At 44.4% G+C, this 26,375-nt stretch overlaps 1 protein-coding gene across 3 annotated transcripts; it reads right to left on the bottom strand.

Moving 5' to 3' along the window:
- Positions 1–1,144: 1,144 nt before the first annotated feature.
- Positions 1,145–22,107, bottom strand: LOC139264265 (interferon-induced protein with tetratricopeptide repeats 5-like). 3 transcript variants are annotated; one of them, XM_070880444.1, is made up of 4 exons: positions 21,973–22,107; positions 11,724–11,900; positions 7,864–7,988; positions 1,145–3,316 (listed from the first exon to the last, which is right to left on the bottom strand). In XM_070880444.1, the coding sequence occupies exons 3-4, from the start codon at positions 7,866–7,868 to the stop codon at positions 1,864–1,866; spliced, it is 1,458 nt and encodes a 485-aa protein (XP_070736545.1). In that variant the 5' UTR covers positions 7,869–7,988; positions 11,724–11,900; positions 21,973–22,107; the 3' UTR covers positions 1,145–1,863. The 3 variants fall into 3 exon arrangements, with proteins under 3 accessions (XP_070736545.1, XP_070736546.1, XP_070736547.1); XM_070880445.1 differs by lacking the exon at positions 21,973–22,107 and adding an exon at positions 21,572–21,636; XM_070880446.1 differs by lacking the exon at positions 21,973–22,107 and having other exon boundaries at positions 7,864–8,000; positions 11,724–11,763.
- Positions 22,108–26,375: the final 4,268 nt, after the last annotated feature.

The following is a 26,375-nucleotide window of genomic DNA, read 5'->3' as shown; positions in this document are numbered from 1 at the left end:
TGAAGCAGCCTTTTAAATGGAGCGACCTGTGATTTACAAAATGGGGTCCTTACCGCTGTGATTACTTCATGTCAGTTCAATTTTTTCACAGCAATTTTTTCAGCGAGCGAGATTTTGGCCAATATGTGTGCAAGGTGCTGAAAGTCACGCTCGCCGATATTGTGGGCATTATACCTCATTTCAGCATTAAAATGGACGTTAAGTGGGTGGTATGCATGCAAAAATAACGGAAAGTCTAGCCCTCAATCTTTAATTATATTCAAGATAGATGTAGCTAAATTTTTGGGAACAAAGCAAATTAAGGGATATGGGGATAGTGCGGGAAGGTGGAGTTGAGGTAGTAGATCAGCCATGATTTTGTTGAATGGCGGAGCAGGCTCGAAGGGCCAAATGGTCTACTCCTGCTCCTATTTCTTTTGTTCTTATGTCTTCAGGGCTCTCCAATTTAGTCCCTCAGCTGTCTGTGTAACATCTCCAATGTCTTAAAAAATTAGTTTCCAACATTGCACAGAGCTGAAACAATACCTTCACAGAAGGGCTGAACCCTTCAGGGGCTGCTTTACCAATAAGTCTAAATATGATGTGAGGCGTCTGCAGCCTCTCCCAATGTTAGGTTCTCCCATTGTCCCATTCCTCTGGACCTTCCCAACCATTCCTTCCTAACCTTTCTCTAATAGCACTATGGCTACAGCTAGCAGTGCAAGGGCCATGTTTCACTCCACAATCAACAGCTGTGTTAAAGGCTGGTCTGAATGTTCCTTACAGAGCTGGTACAGTTCACCATCACAAAGTATGGACTATGAGTGACACTTACTGTCAGCATTAGCACAGATCAATAACACAAATATCATTTTAGGTACAGTTTCTTTTTATTGGTTATTTTAACACAGTCTCTGATATTACAGCAAATTAATAATTCTGGTTGGAAAATCTATATCTGCAACTATTAAGCTTTATTAATTTTAGCCATTTAAATCTATTATTATATCCTTTAGCCATAAGTCACCCGATGGAAATTAACTGCTTCCATTGAAGGGGCTAGAAATCAGGGAGCTGCGGGCGGCTCGTTACAGGGAGAGAGAGAAAATAATCCTTCTTCACGCGTGATACCGGCCATCCTGTGTAAAGCAGAGAAATCGGTGGGGACTGTACTCACAAATATCGATGCATTTACAAACAAAAGGCCGCTTCGACTGAAAGTATTAACAGTGTATATTAAATAATATAAGTTGGATGAGTATCCTGCCAAACTTGTTCATAGATGAGAGAGCATCACAGCATCTTTCAAACACTGGGATAGAGCCTCTGCTAATTTGCCCTCGTTTTATCAGTACAATCCAGGTGAAATCTGCCGAACCAGCACAAAAGATCACGGGAACTCGAGCAAGATTTACATCAAGCGTAAATCAAGTATTCCGTGATCTTTAACGCTGGTTTAAAAATCTACAAAACTGGTCCCGCCCACAGATCGAAATAACGAGGATGGCGAGTTTCTGCCAATTGCGCCCGTTTGAGGAGGGTTTTCAAATTGAGCTCATTTTCTTAGGCCCCTGGGCACTAGTAGGCATGATTTAAAAGTTTTACAAATTATTATATTTAATTTACTTACAAACTGACTAGTGTACAACAATGAAACTAATAAATGGTTCAGTATATCTACCTTTAAGTCATTTTCAGTCATTTAAAATCAGGTTTCCCGCAGGTGAAAGGCTGGTTCATTACAGATTTTATGTCTGTGAGTATGCAAATGCATTCTAGCGGAAACTTGAACTGTAACCTATGTAGCGTAATTTACAACTAAGTTCCCAATTGCGCCAAAGCAGAAACTCCACCCAATGTGTTTAGTTTTAGCTGGGTTAGTCATCATTGACTGATAGAAAGGCGTAATTTACAAAGAGCACTTAGATATTCTTCATTGCCACAATCAAACTCCAAGGCCTTTTCAAAGCATTCAATAGCTTTGCACTTCTTCCCATCCTGCTGGTGCAGTAACCCAAGAACACCAAAGGCCTTGCTGTTTCTGGGATTCCTGTCAATTTGTTTTGTTGCAATCTTTCTCAAGTTTTCATGACACAATTGCCAAGCTTTTGTGTCACGTTGAAATTTAAGTCCTTCCAGAAAATAGTTGATGGCATTTGATTCCGATCTTTTCTGGTGCAGTTCAAATAACCCAATCTGCAAATATACGGACTGCTTATCAGGATGATTATCTTCTAATTGCAGGAAATCGCTGTAGATCTTCTCTGCTTTGAGATATTCCCCATTTAATGAACAGATTTTTGCAAAATCTAATCGTGCAAAAATAAATGATGGCTTCTGCTCAAATGCCTTTTCAAAATGGTACTTGCATTGATTGATCAATTCAGCTTTCTGTTGAAAAGCAGGATTGCGAGGGTCTTTGCTGCCTGGATGTTTGATCAACTGATATACTTTGTTTCTGTAACACAGACCTGCTTGGTGGTGTAAGAAGGAAGAGTGTGGGATAATTTTTAATGCTTTCTTCAACAGCTCCATAGCTTTTTCCACATCTCCTTCTTTTCTCAGAAATCTTGCTGCATAACGAGTTACATATGGAAGATCAGGGGACTTCTGCAATGCTTGTTCAACTAATTGCAGTGCTTTCTCCTTTTGTTTGGACTCTTGCAGTTTTAGAGCCAACAGCACCATGGCGACAGAGTCATCTGGATCAAGTTCCAGCACACGTCGCAACTGCTTCACTGATTGACTGGGTTCACCATTCTCTGAGATACCAGGACCTCCTTCCAGACGAAACAGAACAGTCGCATAGCCAACATTCCATTCAGTATCATCAGGATCTTCCTCCAGAGCTTTCTCAAAACATTCCTTTGCCTCTTCATAGTATTGAGCAGCAGAACTCAACAGTGACCAACCCTTCTCCCCGTATACTTCAGGTATCAGCGCTGTATACCGAGAGCCATCAGTCAATTGTTTACAGATCCTCTCCAGCTTGTCGAGGTAGGACTGGGCCTCTGTCAGTTGGCCCATGTGATAATATACCCAGGCATAGTTTCCATAGGTGATGATGCTTCTTCTTTTAAATTCATGTTCATGATTTTCCCTCAGAATTTTTTCAGCTTCATTTAAGTTTTGAATTGCCTCTTCACAGTTGCCTTGCAGACAGTTTACAAAAGCGAGGTGGTTGTAAGACATGGCCTGATATTTCACACCAGCCTGTATTAAATTGTGTAATCTATACTTCATGTCCTCCAAGTCAATACTGTCTTTCTGTGGGGCCCACGTGAATTGACATTGAAGCTCGCCGAGTTTCGCTTTCAAACAATCGTTCAGTGTGTTGCTGTAAGAGAACAAAATAATCAAAGCCCATCTTATAGAAACATAGAAATTAGGTGCAGGAGTAGGCCATTCGGCCCTTCGAGCCTGCACTGCCATTCAATGAGTTCATGGCTAAACATGCAACTTCAGTACCCCATCCCTGCTTTCTTGCCATACCCCTTGATCCCCCTAGTAGTAAGGACTACATCTAACTCCTTTTTGAATATATTTAGTGAATTGGCCTCAACAACTTTCTGTGGTAGAGAATTCCACAGGTTCACCACTCTCTGGGTGAAGAAGTTTCTCCTCATCTCGGTCCTAAATGGCTTACCGCTTATCCTTAGACTGTGACCCCTGTTCTGGACTTCCCCAACATTGGGAACATTCTTCCTGCATCTAACCTGTCGAAATCCGTCAGAATTTTAAACGTTTCTATGAGATCCCCTCTCATTTTTCTGAACTCCAGTGAATACAAGCCCAGTTGATGCAGTCTTTCTTGATATGTCAGTCCCGCCTTCCCGGGAATCAGTCTGGTGAACCTTCGCTGCACTCCCTCAATAGCAAGAATGTCCTTCCTCAAGTTAGGAGACCAAAACTGTACACAACACTCCAGGTCTGGCCTCACCAAGGCCCTGTACAACTGTAGTAACACCTCTCTGCCCCTGTACTCAAATCCCCTCGCTATGAAGGCCAACATGCCATTTGCTTTCTTAACCGCCTGATGTACCTGCATGCCAACCTTCAATGACTGATGTACCATGACACCCAGGTCTCATTGCACCTCCCCTTTTCCTAATCTGTCACCATTCAAATAATAGTCTGTCTCTCTGTTTTTACCACCAAAGTGGACAACCTCACATTTATCCACATTATACTTCATCTGCCATGCATTTGCCCACTCACCTAACCTATCCAAGTCACTCTGCAGCCTCATAGCATTCGCCTCGCGCTCACACTGCCATCCAACTTAGTGTCATCCACAAATTTGGAGATACTACATTTAATCCCCTCGTCTAAATCATTAATGTACAATGTAAACAGCTGGGGCACCAGCACAGAACCTTGCGGTACCCCATTAGTCACTGCCTGCCATTCTGAAAAGTACCCATTTACTCCTACTCTTTGCTTCCTGTCTGACAACCAGTTCTCAATCCACGTCCACACTACCCCCAATCCCATGTGCTTTAACTTTGCACATTAATCTCTTGTGTGGAACCTTGTCGAAAGCCTTCTGGAAGTCCAAATACACCACATCAAGTGGTTCTCCTTTGTCCACTCTACTGGAAACAACCTCAAAAAATTCCAGAAGATTTGTCAAGCATGATTTCCCTTTCACAAATCCATGCTGACTTGGACCTATCATGTCACCTCTTTCCAAATGCGCTGCTATGACATCCTTAATAATTGATTCCATCATTTTACCCACTACTGAGGTCAGGCTGACCAGTCTATAATTCCCTGTTTTCTCTCTCCCTCCTTTTTTAAAAAGTGGGGTTACATTGGCTACCCTCCACTCCATAGGAACTGATCCAGAATCTGTGGAATGTTGGAAAATGACTGTCAATGCATCCGCTATGTGTATCTAACTTACATTTATAGCTCATATATAATCAATGTAGCAATGCTGGTAAAGTCACAATAGCAGAACAGATGTGCAGGTCAGTGCACGTGGGCACAGAACACCTCCCTGCAGCCTGACTGCCTGGTTTCGCTCAGTTTGGGGGAAACCTCTAGAAATCCCGTAAGGGTCCTGGAGGCAACATAAAATGAACAATTGGCTCATGAGTGTCAGCAGAAATCCACGATTATCCCTTAATATGAACATAGGTCGGAACATAGGAACATGTTCCACCATTCACTTTATCATGGCTGATCTGTATCACAACTCCATCTACCCACCCTGGTTCTGTAACTCTTAATACCCTTGCCCTAACAAAATTCTATCATCACAGTTTTGACATATTTAATTGGCCTAACCGCAACAACTTATTGGGGGAGAGAGTTCCAGATTTCCACTACCCTTTGTGTGAAGAAGTGTTGTCTGACATCACCCCTGACTGGCTGAGTTCTAACTTCAAGCTGATGCCCCCTTGTTCTGGTCTCCCCCATCAGAGGAAATTGTTTTACTCTACCTACCCAATCAAATGCTTCAATCATCTTAAACACCTTAATTAGGTCACCCCTTAATCTTCTATATCTGGGGGAATACAAGCCGAGTCTATGTGAGCTGTCCTCATGATATAACCATTTTAGCCCTGGTAAAATTCTAATGAATCTGCACTGCACCCGCCGCAGGAGCAATATATCCTTTCTGAGGTGAGGTGCCCAGAACTCAATGCATTACTCCAGATGTAGTTTAACCAGAGCTTTATACAACATTAATATAACGCCTACCCTTTGTATTCCAGCCCCATTGAGATCAAGGCAAACAATCCATTCACCCCTTTCATTATTTACTGTACCTGTTCACTAGATTTAATGATTTCTGTACATGGTCCCCTAAATCTCTTTGCTCCTCCGCAGTTCCAGGCTTGTCACATTTGGAAAATATTCCGATATTTCTTGGCTCCAAAGTGGATGAGCACACATTTCCCCACACTGAACTCCATCTGCTAGTTTTTCGTAATCATTTCATTTATCAATGTGCCTTTGCAACTGTCTAATCCCATCTGTATTATTTACTGTGCCACATAACTTAGTGTAAGATTCAGCGAAAATATCGACAGCAAAAACTTAAAGTTCTGGACATTGCTTGGACACATTTTCTGTTACTGCAGAGAGCAGACAACATTAACTTGGGGCAGGTCCAAACCCTTCCCCTGAGTGCTCATAGACCCAGGGACAGATCCCAAACCCTTCCCGAGTGCTCTCAGATTCAGCGACAGATCCCAAACCCTTTCCCCGAGTGCTCACAGACCCAGGGACAGATCCCAAACCCTTCCCCCGAGCACTCACATGAAAGTTGACTGATTCTGTTTTCATAAACCAGCGGCACACTGACAATGATACATGTTTATTGTTATAAAACAGCACATCCTTTGAGTAACCATTAGCAACACACTTCGAGATTGCTGATTGTGTCTTTTATAAAATGCACAATCTATTTGTACAGTAGCAATGCATGCAACTAATAACCCTACACTGCCACCCTCTGGAACCTATTGCATGCACCAGTCCCAGCTCTCACAGAGAGGGAGGGAATACAGGGAGTGGAGAGAGACAGAGAGAGAGTAATTCCACCGTCACCAGTCTCCTGCTGTGAGAAATGTTCTATTTTCATTGCAGCAGTCACAGGGAGGCAGGTTTAGGAAGGAGTTTGCCCTGAGGCAGCTGCCTTGCTGTAAACATGTTTCAGCTATAAACAGATAGGTCCAGCTCCACTCATTTCAGTGGGTTTGAAATCAATGGCTTTGATATTAACCCCTCACACCTGGGAGAGGGTCACGGAGAAGTCAAACAGTCAAATACGTGAAACGTAGCCCTAACCCAACATGCATGGGATCTCGCAGTCGGCTGCAAGTAAATGCATCAGGCAGGTGATTGATGGGTTGTTTGTCAGTGCTGGAGGCATATAAACTTCCCCTGTGATGACAATAGCCAGAATCAGCGGGCACTCGGATTCACATCTTTGGCTGGCTTCCCACAGGGGCAGGCTGGCATCGACTGCACACACGTGGCAATCCGAGCACCCCACAGATTAACCAGGAGTATTTGTCAACCGCAAGGGATTCCATTACATCAATGTTTAGCAGGTATGTAACCACAAAAAAAGGTTCATGCAGGTCTGCGCCAGATTCCCTGGGAGGTGCTATCATGCTGCGGCAGCCCAGAATCCTCAACATGTTCAGACCTGGAACCAGCCTTAAGGGCGAGGTGACAAAGGATATCCCCCTCAAACCTGCCTGATGATACCTCTGAGGAGCGTTACATCAGGAGCCATTTGTCAACCTGATGTGTTATTGAGCAAGCCATTGCTATGCTCAAGTTGCGCTTCAGGTATCTGGACAGGTCTGGAGGCGCCCTTCAGTGCTCACCAATGAGGGTCTCCAGCATAATCGTGGTGAGCTGCATTCTGCACAACACAGCACAGCAGCGAGAACTAAAGGTGAAGAGGAACAAGCCGCTCAGCACACCTCATCAGATGAGGATTCCAATGACATCCAGGGACGCCTGATTAAACCTGGGTGCAGTCTTTGTCCTCCTTCCTTCCATAACTCTGCCTGCACTCCTTCCAGCCCAATGTAGCTAACTGCAAACCTCCTCCTCCACTGCCTCTGTGAACTGGCCCTGTCAGTGGTCGAGGTGAAATCGCATCATGCAGGTCAGTGTCACGCCCGCTCACGTGCATTAGGGACACGAAAGCCGGAAGTAAAATGATAAAGAGGAATCCCCATTGAATAGGATATTTGCACACGTTCCACGATGTTGTGCTTTGGTCGCCCGCCATCGCCCCTCCCTCACCCGCACTCTGATCCCGTCTCTGCGTTAATATCGTGGTCAATGTCACTGTTATTTCCTTAAAATGTCAGTACATCTAATAATGTTGTGTAAAGCAAAGTGATTACTGACCTCATGATGGTGATCTGGATTTCACTTGTACTTCAGTCAGCAGATCAGCCGAAACACTGTGCAATGTTTGTCTTCCTGAATATTTTTATAGCCACTGGGATCACCTGATTTTGAGGAATTGGTTCCTGAAAGTGAAACTGGAAAGTGAAACTGACCAAGTCTGAGATTAGCCATCCAGTGGTTAGTTCCTCCCTTCCCCTCCCCCGCTCCGTGACCTCACCGGCTGTTGCTCAGTGGAACCTCTGGCTCGGTGATGTCACTTGATCACCGCAGCCGAGAGCAGCGACCACGTGGAGGTTTGGGGAGAGGGAGACTGAGGAATGGGGGCTCATGGGGAGGGAGACTGGTGAATGGGGGCTCCGGGAGAGGGAGACTGAGGAATGGGGGCTCGGGGAGAGGGAGAGTGGGAAATGGGGGCTCAGGGAGAGGGAGAGTGGGGAATGGGGGCTCGGGCAGACGGAGACTGAGGAATGGGGGCTCGGGGAGACGGAGACTGAGGAATGGAGGCTCGGGGAGAGGGAGAGGGAGAGTGGGGAATAGGGACTCGGGGAGAGTGAGAGTGGAGAATGGGGGCTCGAGGAGAGGGAGAGTGGGGAATGGGGGCTAGGGGGGAGACGGAGACTGAGGAATGGGGGAGAGGGAGACTGGGGAATGGGGGCTCGGGGAGACGGAGACTGAGGAATGGGGGAGTGAGAGAGTGGGAGACTGGGAATGGGGGAGAGGGAGACTGTGGAATGGGGGCTCGGGGAGACGGAGACTGAGGAATGGGGGCTCGGGGAGAGGGAGAGTGGGGAATGGGGGCTTGGGGAGAGGGAGAGTGGGGAATGGGGGCTCGGGGAGAGGGAGAGTGGGGAATGGGGGTTTGGAGAGAGGGAGACTAGGAATGGGGGAGAGGGAAACTGGGGAATGGGGGCTCAGGGAGAGGGAGACTGGGAATGGAGGAGAGGGAGACTGGGGAATGGGGGTTTGGGGAGAGGGAGAGTGGGGAATGGGGGCTCGGGGGGAGAGAGACTGGGAAATGGGGGAGAGGGAAACTGGGGAATGGGGGAGAGGGAGACTGGGGAATGGGGGAGAGGGGAGAGGGGAGAGGGGGAATGGGGGCTCAGAAAGAAAGGGAGTCCAGGTGAGGCCTCACCAAGGCCCTGTATAGCTGCAGTAAGACCTCCCTGCTCCTATACTCAAATCCCCTAGCTATGACGGCCAACATACCATTTGCCTTCTTCACCGCCTGCTGTACCTGCATGCCAACTTTCAATGGCTGATGTACCATGAAACCCAGGTCTCGTTGCACCTCCACTTTTCCTAATCTGCCGCCATTCAGATAAAATTCTGCCTTCGTGTTTTTCCCCCAAAGTGGATAACCTCACATTTATCCACATTATACTGCATCTGCCATGCATTTGCCCACTCACCTAACCTGTCCAAGTCAGCCTGCAGACTCTTAGCATCCTCCTCACAGCTCATACCACCACCCAGCTTAGTGTCATCTGCAAACTTAGAGATATTACACTCAATTCCTTCATCTAAATCATTGATGTGTATTGTAAAGAGCTGGGGTTCCAGCACTGAGCCCTGCGGCACCCCACAACAAGATTGCTAATTGGTCCTTTCTCATTACACATCACCCAGTCTAGGATGGCCAGCCCTCTAGTTGGCTCCTCGACATATTGGTCTTGAAAACCATCCCTCATACACTCCAGGAAATCCTCCTCCACCGTATTGCAACAGTTAGATTAGCCCAATCTATATGTAGATTAAAGTCACCCATGTAAACTGCTGTACCTTTATTGCACGCATGTCTAATTTCTTGTTTGATGCTGTCCCCAACCACACTACTACTGTTTGGTGGTCTGTACACAACTCCCACTAGCGTTTTCTGCCCTTTGGTATTCAGCAGCTCCACCCATACAGATTCCACATCATCCAAGCTAATGTCCTTCCTTTCTATTGTGTTAATTTGCTCTTTAATCAGCAACGCTACCCCACTTACTTTTCCTTTCTGTCTATCCTTCTTGAATGTTGAATACCCCTGGATGTTGAGTTCCCAGCCTTGGTTACCCTGGAGCCATGTCTCCATGATGCCAATTATATCATATTCATTAATTGCTGCCTGAGCAGTTAATTCATCCATTTTATTACGAAAACTCCTCGCATTGAGGCACAGAGCCTTCAGACTTGTCTTTTTAACACACTTTGCCCCTTTAGAATTTTGCTGTAATGTGGCCCTTTTTGATTTTTGCCTTGGGTTTCTCTGCACTTCACTTTTACTTTTCTTCTTTCTATCTTTTGCTTCTGCCCCTATTCTACTTCCCTCTGTCTCCCTGCATAGGTTCCCATCCCTCATTTATTGAGACCGAGCACATGGAGCGGTTTAGAAATGTTGGTACTGAGCTGAGTTTAGGACAATGTGACCTGTGAGAAGTGCCCCAAACACTCAGCTCACTGCCCTTTGCGCAATCTCTCGGTTTGGTTCCGGTTGGTCTGTGCCGACCGGGTTTGACATGTGAAGACCAAGTACAGATCAGCTCAGACTGAGGTTCGCAGTTCAGAATTGTCACCTTCACACAGAACCGGAGTCCAAACCAGATTCCAAGGAGATAGAGAGAGAGATCGGGCCTGTTATAAGTGGCATCAACTGGAGAGACTGACCTCACCTGGTGCAGTGCAGGGGGGTTCTGGCGATGGTTTCAGGGTGAGTATCAGTGAGTTAAAGTATTACTGCTAGTTACACGTAGGATATTGAGACATGATACCTATTACTATTAGATGCATATAAACTATCAATGAGTTTATGGGCTAGAACCTCCACTTTTGTGCTTATCGCCCAAAAATGGGCATTATTTCCGGCGTGGGCGTTAAAAAAGGGTTTTCAGATCAACGGCTCATCGCCCTTTCTCAAAACACCTAGTTTACAGTTTTGAAAATGGGCACTACCGCGAGCGATATCAAATGGGCAGTAGCGTTAAAGTTTTTTGACCTACTGCCGTAAAGTGTGGCCGCCCTTAACAACAGCATGGCAACGCACGATTCCCGCGATTCAGGAGGTCAAGGGTCATGATGACATGTGCAGAAGAGGAGACAGAGTGAGAGGGAGCTCAGAGGCACTGTAAGTGTGTATGGCTGTAGTGTTGGACAGTCTAATGGGACTCAAGGTAGACAAGTCCCCTGGTCCTGATGAAATGCATCCCAGGGTATGAAAAGAGATGGCGGAAGTTATAGCAGATGCATTCGTTATAATCTACCAAATAATGGTAGAGAAGCTACAGGCTCCATCATTATCACTATTATCACTATCACTGTTGTTATAAATGCCCTTTATACTAAAGAAAATATAAAATATAAATTATAAATATACATATAAATATAAATATAAATGTGAGTGGATCTATCAGTAAACGACCCTTAAATAACTCACAAATGATAAGCCCCTTGTGTAAGCTGCCTCCTCACTTCCTCCAATGTTCAAAATGGCGTCCGTAGTGTTGAGTTCTGTGAGGAAGGCCAGTTAATAGCAGCTTTTCTCCAGTGATATTTTCAGTGAGCGATAAGCCGGGCGATGTGTGGGCGATGTGCTGAAAGTTGCGCTGGGCGATGCGGGCGATCACCTCAACGATGTGACAGGAAAGTTGGGCCAGCAATTTTCCGGCGCTGTTCTGGCCCAACTTTCCACTTTTTAATCAAAATGGGCGATAGCCTGCCATTTTGGGCGATATATGGGCACTAGCCCAGCGATCTGAAGTGGAAGGTCGAGCCCATAAGTCCATGCTTCTGGCAAACTGATATTATCAAACAAAATGCACACACAAGACAGTTAAAAAAAATTCAGCTACATCTTTTACTCAGAGTAATTTTATACATACCTTTGCCATTTGAGATGCAGTATTATTTTTTGCTCCAAGATAAACCATGGCCAACGCACTGGAGATGCTGAATGGAGAAAAAAAGATGTTGCCAGCTTGATTTTTTTCAACCAGCTTTCTGAATAGGTCAAGGGTGAAATGGCAATTTGCTTTGCTCAGGTCCTCCATTGGTTAAAACTGCAGGAAAAATGAATATAAAACAAATATCCAAAATGATTTTGGTACAATAAGGTTCTCAAGAAAGTTAATGAATTACCAGGGTTTGCAACTGAACAGAAAAATTGGCTTATGAAGAATCGCAAACTGAGTGTTGGTCTGCAGTGAAACATTTACAATCTTCTCTGTAGAATTGGTCTCAAGTTATTTAATCTCTACATGTCTAAGATTCAAATATTATTGTTTCTCATTAACCAACGTGCTGAAACAACCTCGGTTGATTGATGAACATCAGTGAAACAAAGACTTCGGTCTCAAGGCATCTCTAGCAAAACCAAGATATGTACAATATTTGGAAAAATTATAAAACAAAGGGAAATGGTAAGGCCTCAGCACAGCTCCCTGGAGAAAGTTGTCTGATATATATTGCATCACGAAAACTGTCTATTTCCATCTCTGTAACACCGCCTGACTGCCCCTCTGCCTAAGCCCACCTGCTGCTGAAACCTTCATTCATTCCTTTGTTACTTCTACACTTGACTATTCGAACACACTCCTGGCCGGCCTCCCTCGTTCTACCCTTCGTAAACTTGGAGTCTCCAAAACTCTGCTGCTCACGTCTTAACTCACACCAAGTTCTGTTCACCCATCACATTGGCTCCCAGTTAAGCAACACCTTGATTTTAAAATTCTCATCCTTCTTTTCAAATCCCCCCATGACCTCACCCCTCCCTATTTCTAAATTTCTTCAGCCTTACTGCCCTCCAATATATCTGCGCTCCTCCAATTCTGCCCTATTGAGCAGCCCGATTTTAATTGCTCCTCCATTGGCAGCCGTGCCTTCAGCTGCTAAGGCCCTAAGCTCCGGAATTCCTTCCTTCAACTTCTCTTTCCTCCTTTAAGACGCTTCTTAAAACCTGCCTCTTTAACCAATCTTTTGGTCATCTGCCATATTTTATTGTGGCTCGGTGTCAAATGTATCTGTTTTGTCTTGTAACACTGCTGTGAAGCACCTTTCGATGTTTTACTATGTTAAAGGCTCTATATAAATAAAAGTTATTAATAATAATTGGCAGCCTTTTGCTACTCATTGCTCTTCCACGCTGCAACACTCACACATATGGATCGATATAGCCGAGATAGCAATTGACAAAGCTCATCCAGTCAGGAAGATTAGTGCAGCCCCTGGAACAGAAGCCCTAGGAGCCATTCAGCCCCTCAAGCCTGATTAATTATTTGATTAGATCATGGCTGAATTTGTGACACCGAGTTTGTTGGGTTTAACTTCTGCAGGTAGCTTATGACTCTAGGTCATCGAACAGATTGCTGAACTTACACAACCATACAGGCCTCATCCTTAACAGATTCTGTTTCATTGTCTAAAAACATCTTGACAGTCAGCCACCTTCCATTATCCATGTCTCTATCCTCATTTAATCTGAAATACTGTCTTGCACAGCTGGTAAATTAAGCCATTTAAAATGTTTAAGGGCTAGACTTTCCTAGAGAGCCCCTCAACACCCGACTGCCCGGCCAGAAAAAACACTAATGTTTGGTAAGTAATGCTGGTGAAAATTTTCACTTTTAAGTTAAAACTAATTGAAACTAATCACCCGGCGAGAAAATGGGTCTTGCACCATTATTCTCATCGGTTTTCTCGGCGGTTAAGGGGAAACTAAGTAAAACAGGCGTTTGTCTGGTGTGCTCCAGATATGTCATCTTGAGGCTAGGGGCTAGAATTTCCATTATTTTTGCATGCATACCGCCCACTTAACATCAATTTTAACGCTGGAATGAGGTGCAATACCCATATATCGCCCACTTAGCCACAAAATGGAAACTGATTCCCATTTCTCGGTCACTTATCGCCGAGTGTTATTTTCCGCATGTGCGTACCGCTGAAAAAAATAATACGGGGCGCAATCATCAGAATGGGCGATCCCAACGCACAGAATATCACCCAGCATTACTTTCGGCACGTAATTAACACCGAGATTTAATAATACTGACCGCCCACTGTTTTTTGTCATAAAGACCACATTTGCCAAAACTAACGCCCAGTATATCACCCATCCCTACTGTCTGCATCTCGTACACATTTCACCGATAATATCGCTCACCGAAAAAAATGCTGGTCAAAAGTTGAACTAACCGGAACTACTCACAGCGGTATGGACGCCATGTTCTAAATCGCAGGTCGCATCATTTAAAAGGCTGCTCTGCTTCAACCTTGGGGGAGTTCAGATGTACTCTGGAGGTGTTTGGAGGTGTTGTGAACATCTGAACAAACATCTTTTCATACTGTGGATGATTGGAATTTACTAGATGTCTTAGTAGGGGCATTATTCTTTGTGAACAATCGGTGGAAAACACATAGCTGTTGGAATGGTGCCTGCCATTTCTCACTCTCTCTTGATGACGACTCACATGCTGCAGACGCGAGATGGCAGAAGGTACACTCGGCAGCATCATGTGGCCAATGCAAGACGTGACAGACTGATGAGGAGGATCAGACGTTACACCCCCCGCAAGTACAGGGTGAAGCAGTCTTACCTCAACTTGTGCAACACTACCTGCCTTAGGAGACTGCGCTTCCACAAAGTGGTTATCAGTGAGATATGCCAGCTCATAAGGGAGATGGTGGCATCATAGCTGCAAGACTCTGATGTCAGGAGCTCATAAATGAGCGCTTTGCTTGAAATAACGTTGGTGGTATTTACAAAGCTGAAACACTGCTGGGTGTGCAGGTCATACATCCATGGTGTGCATTACCTTGGTGACAGTTAAAGTTTAAGTTGATTGAAGTTAAGTGTAATTATACCCTTTCATATTAAGGAATCACCAGTGTGTCTACAGTGCAGCTAGCTGAGCCAATGCGCAACAAGGTTATGTTAAATAAAAAACATTTACTCTGACCATTTGTCTGAAATGATAAGTATATCTGTAAAAACCAGCCCACCCCACCCCCGCCCCAGCCCACAACAAATTTGTCACATTTACATCATTACAATGGTCCCCATTTCCCACAATATAGAACACAAATGCAAACCAACAAGGTAGTCCCCTCGCCCCTTGCACCGATCCTCCCCCCAAAATAGCAGCAGCAACCTAAAAATATGCCCCAGACAACACCTGCGGCCATGCACCTCACTTTCCTTCCCCCCCACCCCGCCCCTGCTGCTTCTCTCCCCACCTCTATCCCTTCCCCTCCTGCCTCCAAGCTGCCTGGCCGAGGAGCTCCTCAGATGCTGCTTCATTGGGGCGAGGGGGGTGACGGCCGAACCGCTGCTTCGACAGATACATGAGAGGATGGTCCCAAGGTGGGAATGTGCTCCTAGCTAGAAGCAAGATGTTGCTCCTGGCTCTCATGGCAATGGGGGTGCAGCATCTTGGGGTGCAGTGCCGCGCTCTGGGATCACTGGGAGCCCTCTGCCACCAGTGTTCCTGGTTAACAGCTCCAGGGCCTCCTCCATCCCTTCCATGTTATGTGTTATTTGTTGGACAAAAACTCAGTGCCAGCTATGTTCTTGGTACTTAGTTGGCTTTTTGCTGCTGGTGAATCTCCCTTGTGGCTCCCACAACAGCTAAACAAGCACACACCACACCCACTCACGGTTTCAGTCCCTCTCTGCTCCCTCTCTCTCTCTGTCTCCTCTTCTGCGTATATAAGGATGACCCCTGACCTCCTGAATCACGGGAAATGAGCGTTGCCATGCCGTTGCTAAGGACGGTGACACTTTACAGCAGAAGGTCAGAGAAATTTAACGCTAACGCCCATTTCAGATCGCTCGCGATAACGTCCAATTTTTAAAATGGAGACTAAGGGCTTTGAAAATGGGCGACAAGCGGCGACCTGAAAACCCATTTTTACGACCCATGCCAGAAATAACACTCATTTTTGGTCGATCTGCACAAAAGTGTAAAATCTAGCCCTCGGGGTTCTAAAGGCTACGTGCAGAAGTGTGCATCACTTTCTTAGACTAACTGTCTTCACCCATGTTGCATCATTTTATCCTGCATTTTATCCTACCCATAATGCTTGCAGCAGCCATTTTGCCTTGCGTTCATAGAACAAACTACAAAGGCAAATATATATTCCTCAACATACACTGATAGTTTAAATGAGCTTTCCATCACTACTTTCAAATATTTGTCCTTGTGCACAAACTATTATAGGGATAGATGTATTGACAGATCACAAGATAATTCCAGAGGAGAAGACCATTTGACCCACATTAGTTCATCCATCCACAGGTGCTCTACAATCCTCCCATTTCATTATAGAATTCTTTCTTAAATGCAACCTGGGTTTTCACCTGTACGACTCCATCTGGAAATCTAAACCAAGTGTTGCTCACTATGTTAAAAAGAACGTCCTGATATCAGTCCTAAAGTTATCTTTTACGAGTTGGAACCTTTGTCTCCTTGTTTTACTCCCACATTTACCTTTTCCACAACATTTACTATTTCTTTTGACTCTGTAATATTACCTCTCAGACTCCTCCTTTCCAGACTGGTCTTTTTTCATATCTCAGACCACAGCAACCAAGGATCAGTCTCATTGATCTTCTCTCTGCTGCCTCCAGCACTAGAAGCTCTCAATTGTATCTTGGTGACCAGAATTGAACATAATACTTGAAATGTGATCTAACCAGAGCAGTTATGGTTTGATCATTGACTTCCTCTGATTTATATTCAACTGTTTTGGTGATGTAGTTCTACATTCTAGTAGCTCTGTTGATTACTTATATATGTTTAGTATTGAGTCTACCAAGATATCTAGGTCTCTTTTTAGATCAGTCTTAGCTATTTCAGTGCCATTCATGAGGTACCAGTGTTGCATAGAATTTTACAGCACAGAAACAGGACATTCAGACCAACTGGTCTATGCTCCACATGAGTCTCATCCTACCCTACTTCATCTCACCCCGTCAATATATCCTTCTATTTGTTTATATATGCTAGTGCTGTTGGGGAGGAGTTAAACTAATGTGGCAGGGGGATGGGAACCAATGCAGGGAGACAGAGGGAAACAAAAAGGAGACAAAAGCAAAAGACAGAAAGGAGATGAGTAAAAGTGGAGGGCAGAGAAACCCAAGGCAAAAAACAAAAAGGGCCACTGAATGTAAAGGGGCTGCAGGAGGGGTCAAAACTAAAAATCATGGATTAAAAACTAGTATTAAAACACTCTACCTAAACGCACGCAGCATTCGAAATAAAGTAAATGAGTTGACGGCACAAATCATTACAAATGGGTATGATTTGGTGGCCGTTACAGAAACGTGGTTGCAGGGTGGCCAAGACTGGGACAGGGGTATCTGACGATTCGGAAAGATAGACAAGAAGGGAAAGGAGGTGGGGTAGCTCTGTTAATAAAGGATGATATCAGGGCAGTTGTGAGAGACGATATTGGCTCCAATGAACACAATGTTGAATCATTGTGGGTGGAGATTAGAGATAGTAAGGGGGAAAAGTCACTGGTGGGCTTGGTTTATAGGCCCCCAAATAATAACTTCACGGTGGGGCGGGCAATAATCAAGGAAATAATGGAGGCATGTGAAAAAGAAACGGCAGTAATCATGGGGGATTTTAACCTACATATCGATTGGTCAAATCAAATCGCACGGGGTAGCCTGGAGGAGGAATTCATAGAATGCATACGGGATTGTTTCTTAGAACAGTATGTTACAGAACCTACAAGGGAGCAAGCTATCTTAGATCTGGTCCTGTTTAATGAGACAGGAATAATAAACGATCTCCTAGTAAAAGATCCTCTCGGAATGAGTGATCACAGTGTGGTTGAATTAGTAACACAGATTGAGGGCGAGGAAGTAGTGTCTCAAACGAGCATACTATGCTTAAACAAAGGGGACTACAGTGGGATGAGGGCAGAGTTGGCTAAAGTAGACTGGAAACACAGACTAAACGGTGGCACAATTGAGGAACAGTGGAGGACTTTTAAGGAGCTCTTTCATAGTGCTCAACAAAAATATATTCCAATGAAAAAGAAGGGTGGTAAGAGAAGGGATAACCAGCCGTGGATAACCAGGGAAATTAAGGAGAGCATCAAATTAAAAACCAATGCGTATAAGGTGGCCAAGGTTAGTGGGAAAATAGAAGATTGGGAAAACTTTAAACGACAACAAAGAATGACTAAGAAAGCAATAAAGAAAGGAAAGATAGATTACGAAGGTAAACTTGCGCAAAACATAAAAACGGATAGTAAAAGCTTTTACAGATATATAAAACGGAAAAGAGTGACTAAAGTAAATGTTGGTCCCTTAGAAGATGAGAAGGGGGATTTAATAATGGGAAATGTGGAAATGGCTGAGACCCTAAACAATTATTTTGCTTCGGTCTTCACAGTGGAAGACACAGAAACCATGCCAGAAATTGCTGGTCACAGGAATGTGGGAAGGGAGGACCTGGAGACAATCACTATCACTAGGGGGGGTAGTGCTGGACAGGCTAATGGGACTCAAGGTAGACAAGTCCCCTGGTCCTGATGAAATGCAGCCCAGGGTATGAAAAGAGATGGCGGCAGTTATAGCAGATGCATTCGTTATAATCTACCAAAATTCTCTGGACTCTGGGGAGGTACCAGCGGATTGGAAAGCAGCTAATGTAACGCATCTGTTTAAAAAAGGGGGCAGACAAAAGGCAGGTAACTATAGGCCGGTTAGTTTAACATCTGTAGTGGGGAAAATGCTTGAAACTATCATTAAGGAAGAAATAGTGGGACATCTAGATAGGAATAGTGCAATCAAGCAGACGCAGCATGGATTCATGAAGGGGAAATCATGTTTAACTAATTTACTGGAATTCTTTGAGGATATAACGAGCATGGTGGATAGAGGTGTACCGATGGATGTGGTGTATTTAGATTTTCAAAAGGCATTCGATAAGGTGCCACACAAAAGGTTACTGCAGAAGATAAAGGTACGCGGGGTCAGTGGAAATGTATTAGCATGGATAGAGAATTGGCTGGCGAACAGAAAGCAGAGAGTCGGGATAAATGGGTCCTTTTCGGGTTGGAAATCGGTGGTTAGTGGTGTGCCACAGGGATCGGTGCTGGGACCACAATTGTTTACAATATACATAGATGACCTGGAAGAGGGGACAGAGTGTAGTGTAACAAAATTTGCAGATGACACAAAGATTAGTGGGAAAGCGGGTTGTGTAGAGGACACAGAGAGGCTGCAAAGAGATTTAGATAGGTTAAGCGAATGGGCTAAGGTTTGGCAGATGGAATACAATGTCGGAAAGTGTGAGGTCATCCACCTTGGGAAAAAAAACAAAAAAAGGGAATACTATTTGAATGGGCAGAAATTACAACATGCTGCGGTGCAGAGGGACCTGGGGGTCCTTGTGCGTGAATCCCAAAAAGTTAGTTTGCAGGTGCAGCAGGTAATCAGGAAGGCGAATGGAATGTTGGCCTTCATTGCGAGAGGGATGGAATACAAAAGCAGGGAGGTCCTTCTGCAACTGTATAGGGTATTGGTGAGGCCGCATCTGGAGTACTGCGTGCAGTTTTGGTCGCCTTACTTAAGGAAGGATATACTGGCTTTGGAGGGGGTACAGAGACGATTCACTAGGTTGATTCCGGAGATGAGGGGGTTACCTTATGATGATAGATTGAGTAGACTGGGTCTTTACTCGTTGGAGTTCAGAAGGATGAGGGGTGATCTTATAGAAACATTTAAAATAATGAAAGGGATAGACAAGATAGAGGCAGAGAGGTTGTTTCCACTGGTCGGGGAGACTAGAACTAGGGGGCACAGCCTCAAAATACGGGGGAGCCAATTTAAAACCGAGTTGAGAAGGAATTTCTTCTCCCAGAGGGTTGTGAATCTGTGGAATTCTCTGCCCAAGGAAGCAGTTGAGGATAGCTCATTGAATGTATTCAAGTCACAGATAGATAGATTTTTAACTAATAAGGGAATTAAAGGTTATGGGGAGCGGGCGGGTAAGTGGAGCTGAGTCCACGGCCAGATCAGCCATGATCTTTTTGAATGGCGGAGCAGGCTCGAGGGGCTCGATGGCCTACTCCTGTTCCTAATTCTTATGTTCTTATTTATCTTACATTTAATTATCAAGCTTCCCCTTGAATGCTATTCACCTCAACCACTCCCTGTGGTAGCATGTTCCACATTCTCACCACACTCTGAATAAACAAGTTACGCCTGAATTCCTTATTAGTGACTATTTTATAATTATGTCTGTTAGTTTTATACTCCCCGCAAGTGGAAACATCTTCAGTACATTTACCATATAAAACTGCTTCATAATTTGAAAGACTTCTGTCAGGTCACCCCTCAGTTTCCTATTTTCTAGACAAAGGAGCCCCAGTCTTTCCAGATAGTTGTGCACACTCAGTTCTGGTATCATTCTTGTAAATCTTTTTCCCACCGTCTCCACTGTTTTTCTATACTTAAAAAAATATATGTGGATACGAGAACTGTGCAAAACACATCAAGTTTGGTTTAACCCAGGTTCTATATACATTTAACATGACTTCTCTGCTTTTGAATTATATTCCAGCTGTTTCGACTCATCAACCTGTTTATTATCCATTTCTAGGATTTATAATGAATTCCCACAGCATTGAGTTTGATTTACAAACTTTACATGAGGGACTTTATGAGGTGCCTTTTGGAAGTCTAAGTACAGCATAGCATAATACTTTACAAAGTGCAATTGAGATGGTTCATCCTCAAAGAGGACAAATAGGTTTTTTGAGGTGGGATCGTCCCCTTCTGAATCCGGAGCCTACTGTTCTCTCGGATAATGTGAGACAGATGCTCCAGATATTGATTCCTGCTGATTTGATTCCAGTATTTTACACTGAATAAAGATTGTAGTTGCCTGTGTCCGTTTTATCCCCTTTTCTGAACATGGGCACCACACTGACCTGCTTTCAATCTACTGGTGTCTCCCCAGTGTCCAGCAAATCACTTATAATGGTGGCCAGTGCCTCATATCTCCTCCTCAGGCTCTTTCAGCACTTTGGGGATATACCATAGACCCCAGTGAGTTATTCATTGGGAGCCTTTTCAGCTTGTCTAGGACTTCATCTCATTCATATCAAAGAGTCGTTAGTGTTACTTTGCTTCACTCTGGAGTGCGCATGTTTCTCAGACCCTTCCATGGGAATACTTGCAGGAAGTAATCACACAATATTGACAATCCTCCGTTATGGTTCTGCTTACATGTTTTATACCTCTTCCCTGACTGTCCTCTTACTGTTTGTTTGTTAATCAATGTTGGGACAGGTTTGTTCAGCCTGAGCTTTAGGATCAGTGTGTCTTGATCCTGCACTTTCAGCATTACACCTTTAAAGGTATTCCAGTTGTCCTCCACTGAAATGTTGTTGAACATTCTCCACCATTCCATAGGCAGTAATTTTCCCCTTATTTCATTGAATTGATCCTTCGTAAAGTTATACACCAAGCTGCTGGTCTTGGATATATCTCACTCCTAGTTCATGTCAAACTTTACCCACTATAGGTGATGGCCCCCAGGTGTGCTATAACTGGTCTGGATCCTGTGCGAATACCAATTCAAGGCTCGCACATTTACCAACTCTGAATGGAAAGAACTCAGGTATTTCTATTTGGTTGATTGACGTCTTCCATTAAATTAACCTTCCTGTTCTTGCATATCTTCCCTATTTCTTAATCGAGCAATCTGACCTTTTTACGTTCGTCTGGGTTTCTGTATTATACCCTCGTGTTGGCTCGGATACAACGCTTGAGAGTTCCACCCAGAGTGGATCATTCTGTAGTTTTCCCCCAGCCACAGGATTGACTTTAGTTACTGTCCAGGTATCTCTGACATATTGGTCTATCCCATAGCGGAAATGAACAGCCCGATCACAACTCCGAAAGCGGAACCATGTGTATTTCACTCTCCCCGGTAGCGCTTGTTCACAGTACAGTACAAGAGAGAAAGGACAGATTGCACATGGGGGGAGTGGACGGTGTTTATCCGCTGCACTAAAAGGGAATTGATCATGAAGTTAGCGAAGGTTTGCAGCGCTGACACGGAAATGTAGTGTCACTAAAACCCCTGGCAGAGATATAAAGACACTTACCTTATGCGCTGCTGTCGTTCAGCATCCAACACTTCCTCTCACTGTCTTCACTTTGCTCTGTGCGTCACCTGTGTGGCGCCTTTTAATCCTGAGCAGCCGCCCCTCCACCCCCGGATTGACAGGACTGCTCTGTTATCCCTCAGAGCGGAGGCGGTCCTCTTACTGGGAACACAAGGCGTTTCCTCTTTTTTTAAAGTTGATGCGGAATTAAAACTTGCAGAGCTTGTGAGAAGTGTACATGCAAAATTAGAAAACTACCAAAAGCTGGCACAGCCCCAAACCTGTAACCCCCTGAATCCAGCCTGTGACAGGTGGTTACACTCAGTGTGTAGGAGGGTAGGAGTAGACCACGAGAACAAAAGTAATTTGCCTTGCTCTGGTCCTCCATTATTTAAAACTTCAAGAAAAATGAATACAAAACATAGATGTTCAGAAGGATTTTAGTATAATAAGACCATCAAGAAAGTAACGAATGACCAGGGTTTGCAACTGAAGAGAAGGATTACATAAGAAATATAAACATAAGAAATAAGAGCAGGAATAGGCCATTTGGCCCCTCGAGCCGCTTCTGCCATTTAATAAGATCGTGGCTGATCAGATCATGGACTCAGCACCACTTCCCCGCCCACTCTCCATAACTCTTTATTCCCTTATCGCTCAAAAACCTGTCGATCACCGCCTTGAATTTATTCAATGACCCAGCCTCCACAGCTCTCTGGAGCAGAGAATTCCATAGATTTACAACCATTTGAGAGAACAAATTCCTCCTCATTTCAGTTTTAAATGTGCAGCCCCTTATTTTGAGACTATCCTCTAGTTTTAGTTTCCTCTACGAGTGGAAATATCCTCCCTGCATCCACCTTGTCGAGCCCCCACTTTATGTTATCTGTTTCGATAAGATCACCTCTCATTCTTCTGAACTCCAATGTGTATAGGCTGACCTACTCAACCTATCTTCATAAGTGAACCCCCTCATCACTGGAATCAACTTAGTGAACCTTCTCTGAACAGCCTCCAAAGCAAGTATATCCTTCCTTAAATATGGAGGGTTCTAGGTGTGACCTCACCAATACCCTGTACAGTTGTAGCAGGACTTCTCTGCTTTTATAATCTATCCCCCTTGCAATAAAGGCCAACATTCCATTTGCCTTCCCGATTACTTGCTGTACCTGAATACTAACTTTTTGTGTTTCATGCACAAGGACTCCCAGGTCCCTCTGAATTGCAGCACTTTGCAATTTTTCTCCATTTAAATTATAATTTCCTTTTTTATTTTTTCTGCCAAAGTGGATAACCTCACATTTTCCCACATTATACTCCATCTGCCAAATTTTTGCCCACTCACTTAGCCTGTCTATGTCCCTTTGCAGATTTTTTGTGTCCTCCTCACAATTTGCTTTCCCACCCATCTTTGTATTATTCGCAAACTTGGCTACATTACACTCGGTCCTTTCATCCAAGTCATTAATATAGATTGTGAATAATTGAGGACCCAGCACCGATCCCTGCAGCACCCCACTAGTTACTGTTTGCCTACCAGGAAATGACCCATTTATCCCAACTCTCTGATTTCTGTTAGTTAGCCAATCCTCTATCCATGTTAATATATTACCCCCAACCTCGTGAACGTTTATCTTGTGCAGTAACCTTTTATGTGGCACCTTATCAAATGCCTTCTGGAAATCCAAATACACCACATCCACTGGTTCCCCCTTATCCACCTTGCTCGGTACATCCTCTGCTTCTGAGGCTCCCATGTGCTATAAAAATTCCACCCACTCCCTATAAGACAACATAAGTATTTTTTCTGTATAAAAATTAATTTTACAATTAAACATATATATTTATTATTTTTATTTTAATTACTTCATGGGAAACTTGTCAATGACAGGTCTAATAGCTTTGATGGGACAGAGGGTGGCAGTATAATTTCAATATTGTCACTGAAGGGGTCTGTTGCCCCCAGGTGTTCGTTCTGTTTGGCCGTACTGGCCCCGAGCGAGCAAGGGAAGAGGGTGAAATGGCGATTTCAGTGCTGAGCCGAGTGAGAGGGCTTGCTGAGATTGGGAGGGCAGTACCCAGCCTGTGAGGCTACACCTTTGCCAGGACGCAGGGACAGCAGTAAAGCACGAGATTGCTTTCAGACTGATAAATCTGCAGGCCCGTCACCCACCCACCCACTGTCACTCGGGTGCGTCATCTGTGCTCGCCTGGGCGAAGGTGTGCCCAGAGATAACGGAAACTGCCTGGTCGGTCACCGGTAAGCCGGGTGGCGGACCCAGAGACCTAGCGAGGCGGACCTGCTCAAATCACAAGCACCAAAGCTGCCATCCGCAGGTGCACCAGTCACCTTGCCTTGGTGATTGATATTCAGTTCATCTGTCAGCATTTCTGGGCCACTGCAGTTGGGTGCTTTTGCTCTTGAGTTCCGAATCCGATTTGTCCCGCCACGTTCAGAACCCCTGCAGTAGGGCCTGGCTTTGTTACAGAGAATAATGACACAGCCCCCAAAACTGTAACCCCCTTGAATATAGACCTGTGACAGATAGTTACACTGAGTGTGCAGTAGGGCCTGGCTTGGTTATAGTCAAAGCTGCAGGTGCACCCAGCATTCCAACACTTGTGTAGCTGAAGATTTTGGCAAATATTGCGGTGATTTCCCCTCATGCGAATGGGCTCATTATTGTGAATCATGAATTGCTGTTCTCTTGCTCAAGCTGATTCTTCAATTGTATTGGAAGGGAAAATCAAAATCATCTTTTTCAGTACCTGCTAAAAGACTAAGGGGGTGAATTATTGAAACGTATAAGATTCTGAGGTGCCTTGACAGGGTAGATGCAGAGAGGATGTTTCCCCTCGTGGGCCAATCTAGAACTTAGGGGAATATTTACAGAATAAGGGTTTGCCCATTTAAAACGGAATTGAGGAGGGATTTCTTCTCTCAGAGCGTGGTGAACTTTGGAATTTTCTACCCCAGAGAGTGGTGGATGCTGGATCATTGTATTCATTTAAGGTGGAGATAGACAGATTTTTGAATGTTAAGGGAGTCAAGAATTATGGGAAGCAGGTAGGGAAGTGGAGTTGAGGCCAAGATCAGATTAGCCATGATCTTATTGAATGGTGGAGCAGGCTCGAGGGGCCAAATGGCTTACTCCTGCTCCTATTTCTTATGTTCCTATCACTAGAAGATATTGGACAGGTACAAAATAATTAAAAAGACATGAAATGTTAGCCTTTAACTTATAAAGGGGTGGGAATTATGTTACAGCTCTGGTTAGACCCCATCTGGACACTGCATTCAGTTCTGGGCACTGCACTTCAAGAAGGATATCTTGGCTTGGAGGGGGTTACGCACACGTTTACTGAATTATATCGCGGTTAAATGGTTAAATTATGAGGACAGGCTGTATGGACTAGACGTATTCCCTTGAATATAGAAGGTTTAAGGTGATCTAATTGAAGTGTTTAAAATGATTAAAGGATTTGATAGGGTAGATAGAGAGAAACTATTTCCTCTGGTGGGAGAGTCCACAAGGGGGCATTGCCTTAAAATTAGAGCGAGGCTGTTCAGGGGTGAAGTCAGAAAGCACTTCTTCACTCAAAGGGTACTCGAAACCTGGAACTCTCTTCCCCCACAAAGCTGTTGAGACTCGGTCAATTGAAAACTTCACAAGTGAGATTGATAGATTTTTGTTAGGCAAGGGTATTAAGGGTTACGGAACCAAGGTGGTTAGATGGAATTCAGATACAGATTTAACTGAATGGTGGAAGAGGCTCGAGGGGCAGAATCGCCTACTCCTGTTCCCATGTTAGATTTTATATTCTGATGAAATTAACCTGTCTTTGGGCTAGAATTTCCACACCATTTCCACCGGGATTTTCGGTGGTAATGCTCGTTTTCGCCGAGAAACCACCCGGCGAGAATTTCCACAAAGAGTTCCGCCGGCGGTCTCGAAATACTGTTGGGGAGCGGACCGCTAGCGTGCACCGCCGAAAAAAACCCCACCATTCACGTTTGGTCTCAGCGGTGACCCGTAGGTGAGTAGGAAAAAAATGCCCACGAGAAACCAGCCAGGGCAGTTGGTATGAAACCCGGCAAAAAAAGTTAAGTTAAAGTGTTTTTTAAATTGTTTTAAAATTCATTTTACAGCGATTAAGTGGAAAAGGGTCCTGGGAATGTTTTCTGATTTTTGTTTTTTTGGAAAAAATATTTTTTGTGTTTTCCCCCCTCCCTAGGCCCAAACCGCAGCCTCGGACTATATTTGAGTAAGTAATGACCAATTTGATAAAGAAACGCCCAATTTGCCCAGGATTGTGTTTTCCACCCAGAATCTGCATGTAAGTCCCATTTTTCCCGCCAGGCAGAAATTTTTCCTCTTTTGTGCAATTTTTCATCAGCATTA

This window comes from Pristiophorus japonicus, chromosome 5 (genome assembly GCF_044704955.1).
Source record: "Pristiophorus japonicus isolate sPriJap1 chromosome 5, sPriJap1.hap1, whole genome shotgun sequence".
Classification (NCBI taxonomy): Eukaryota; Metazoa; Chordata; class Chondrichthyes; family Pristiophoridae; genus Pristiophorus; species Pristiophorus japonicus.
Note: the sequence above shows the minus strand (reverse complement) of the source record. Positions and strands in the feature narration are given on the sequence as shown.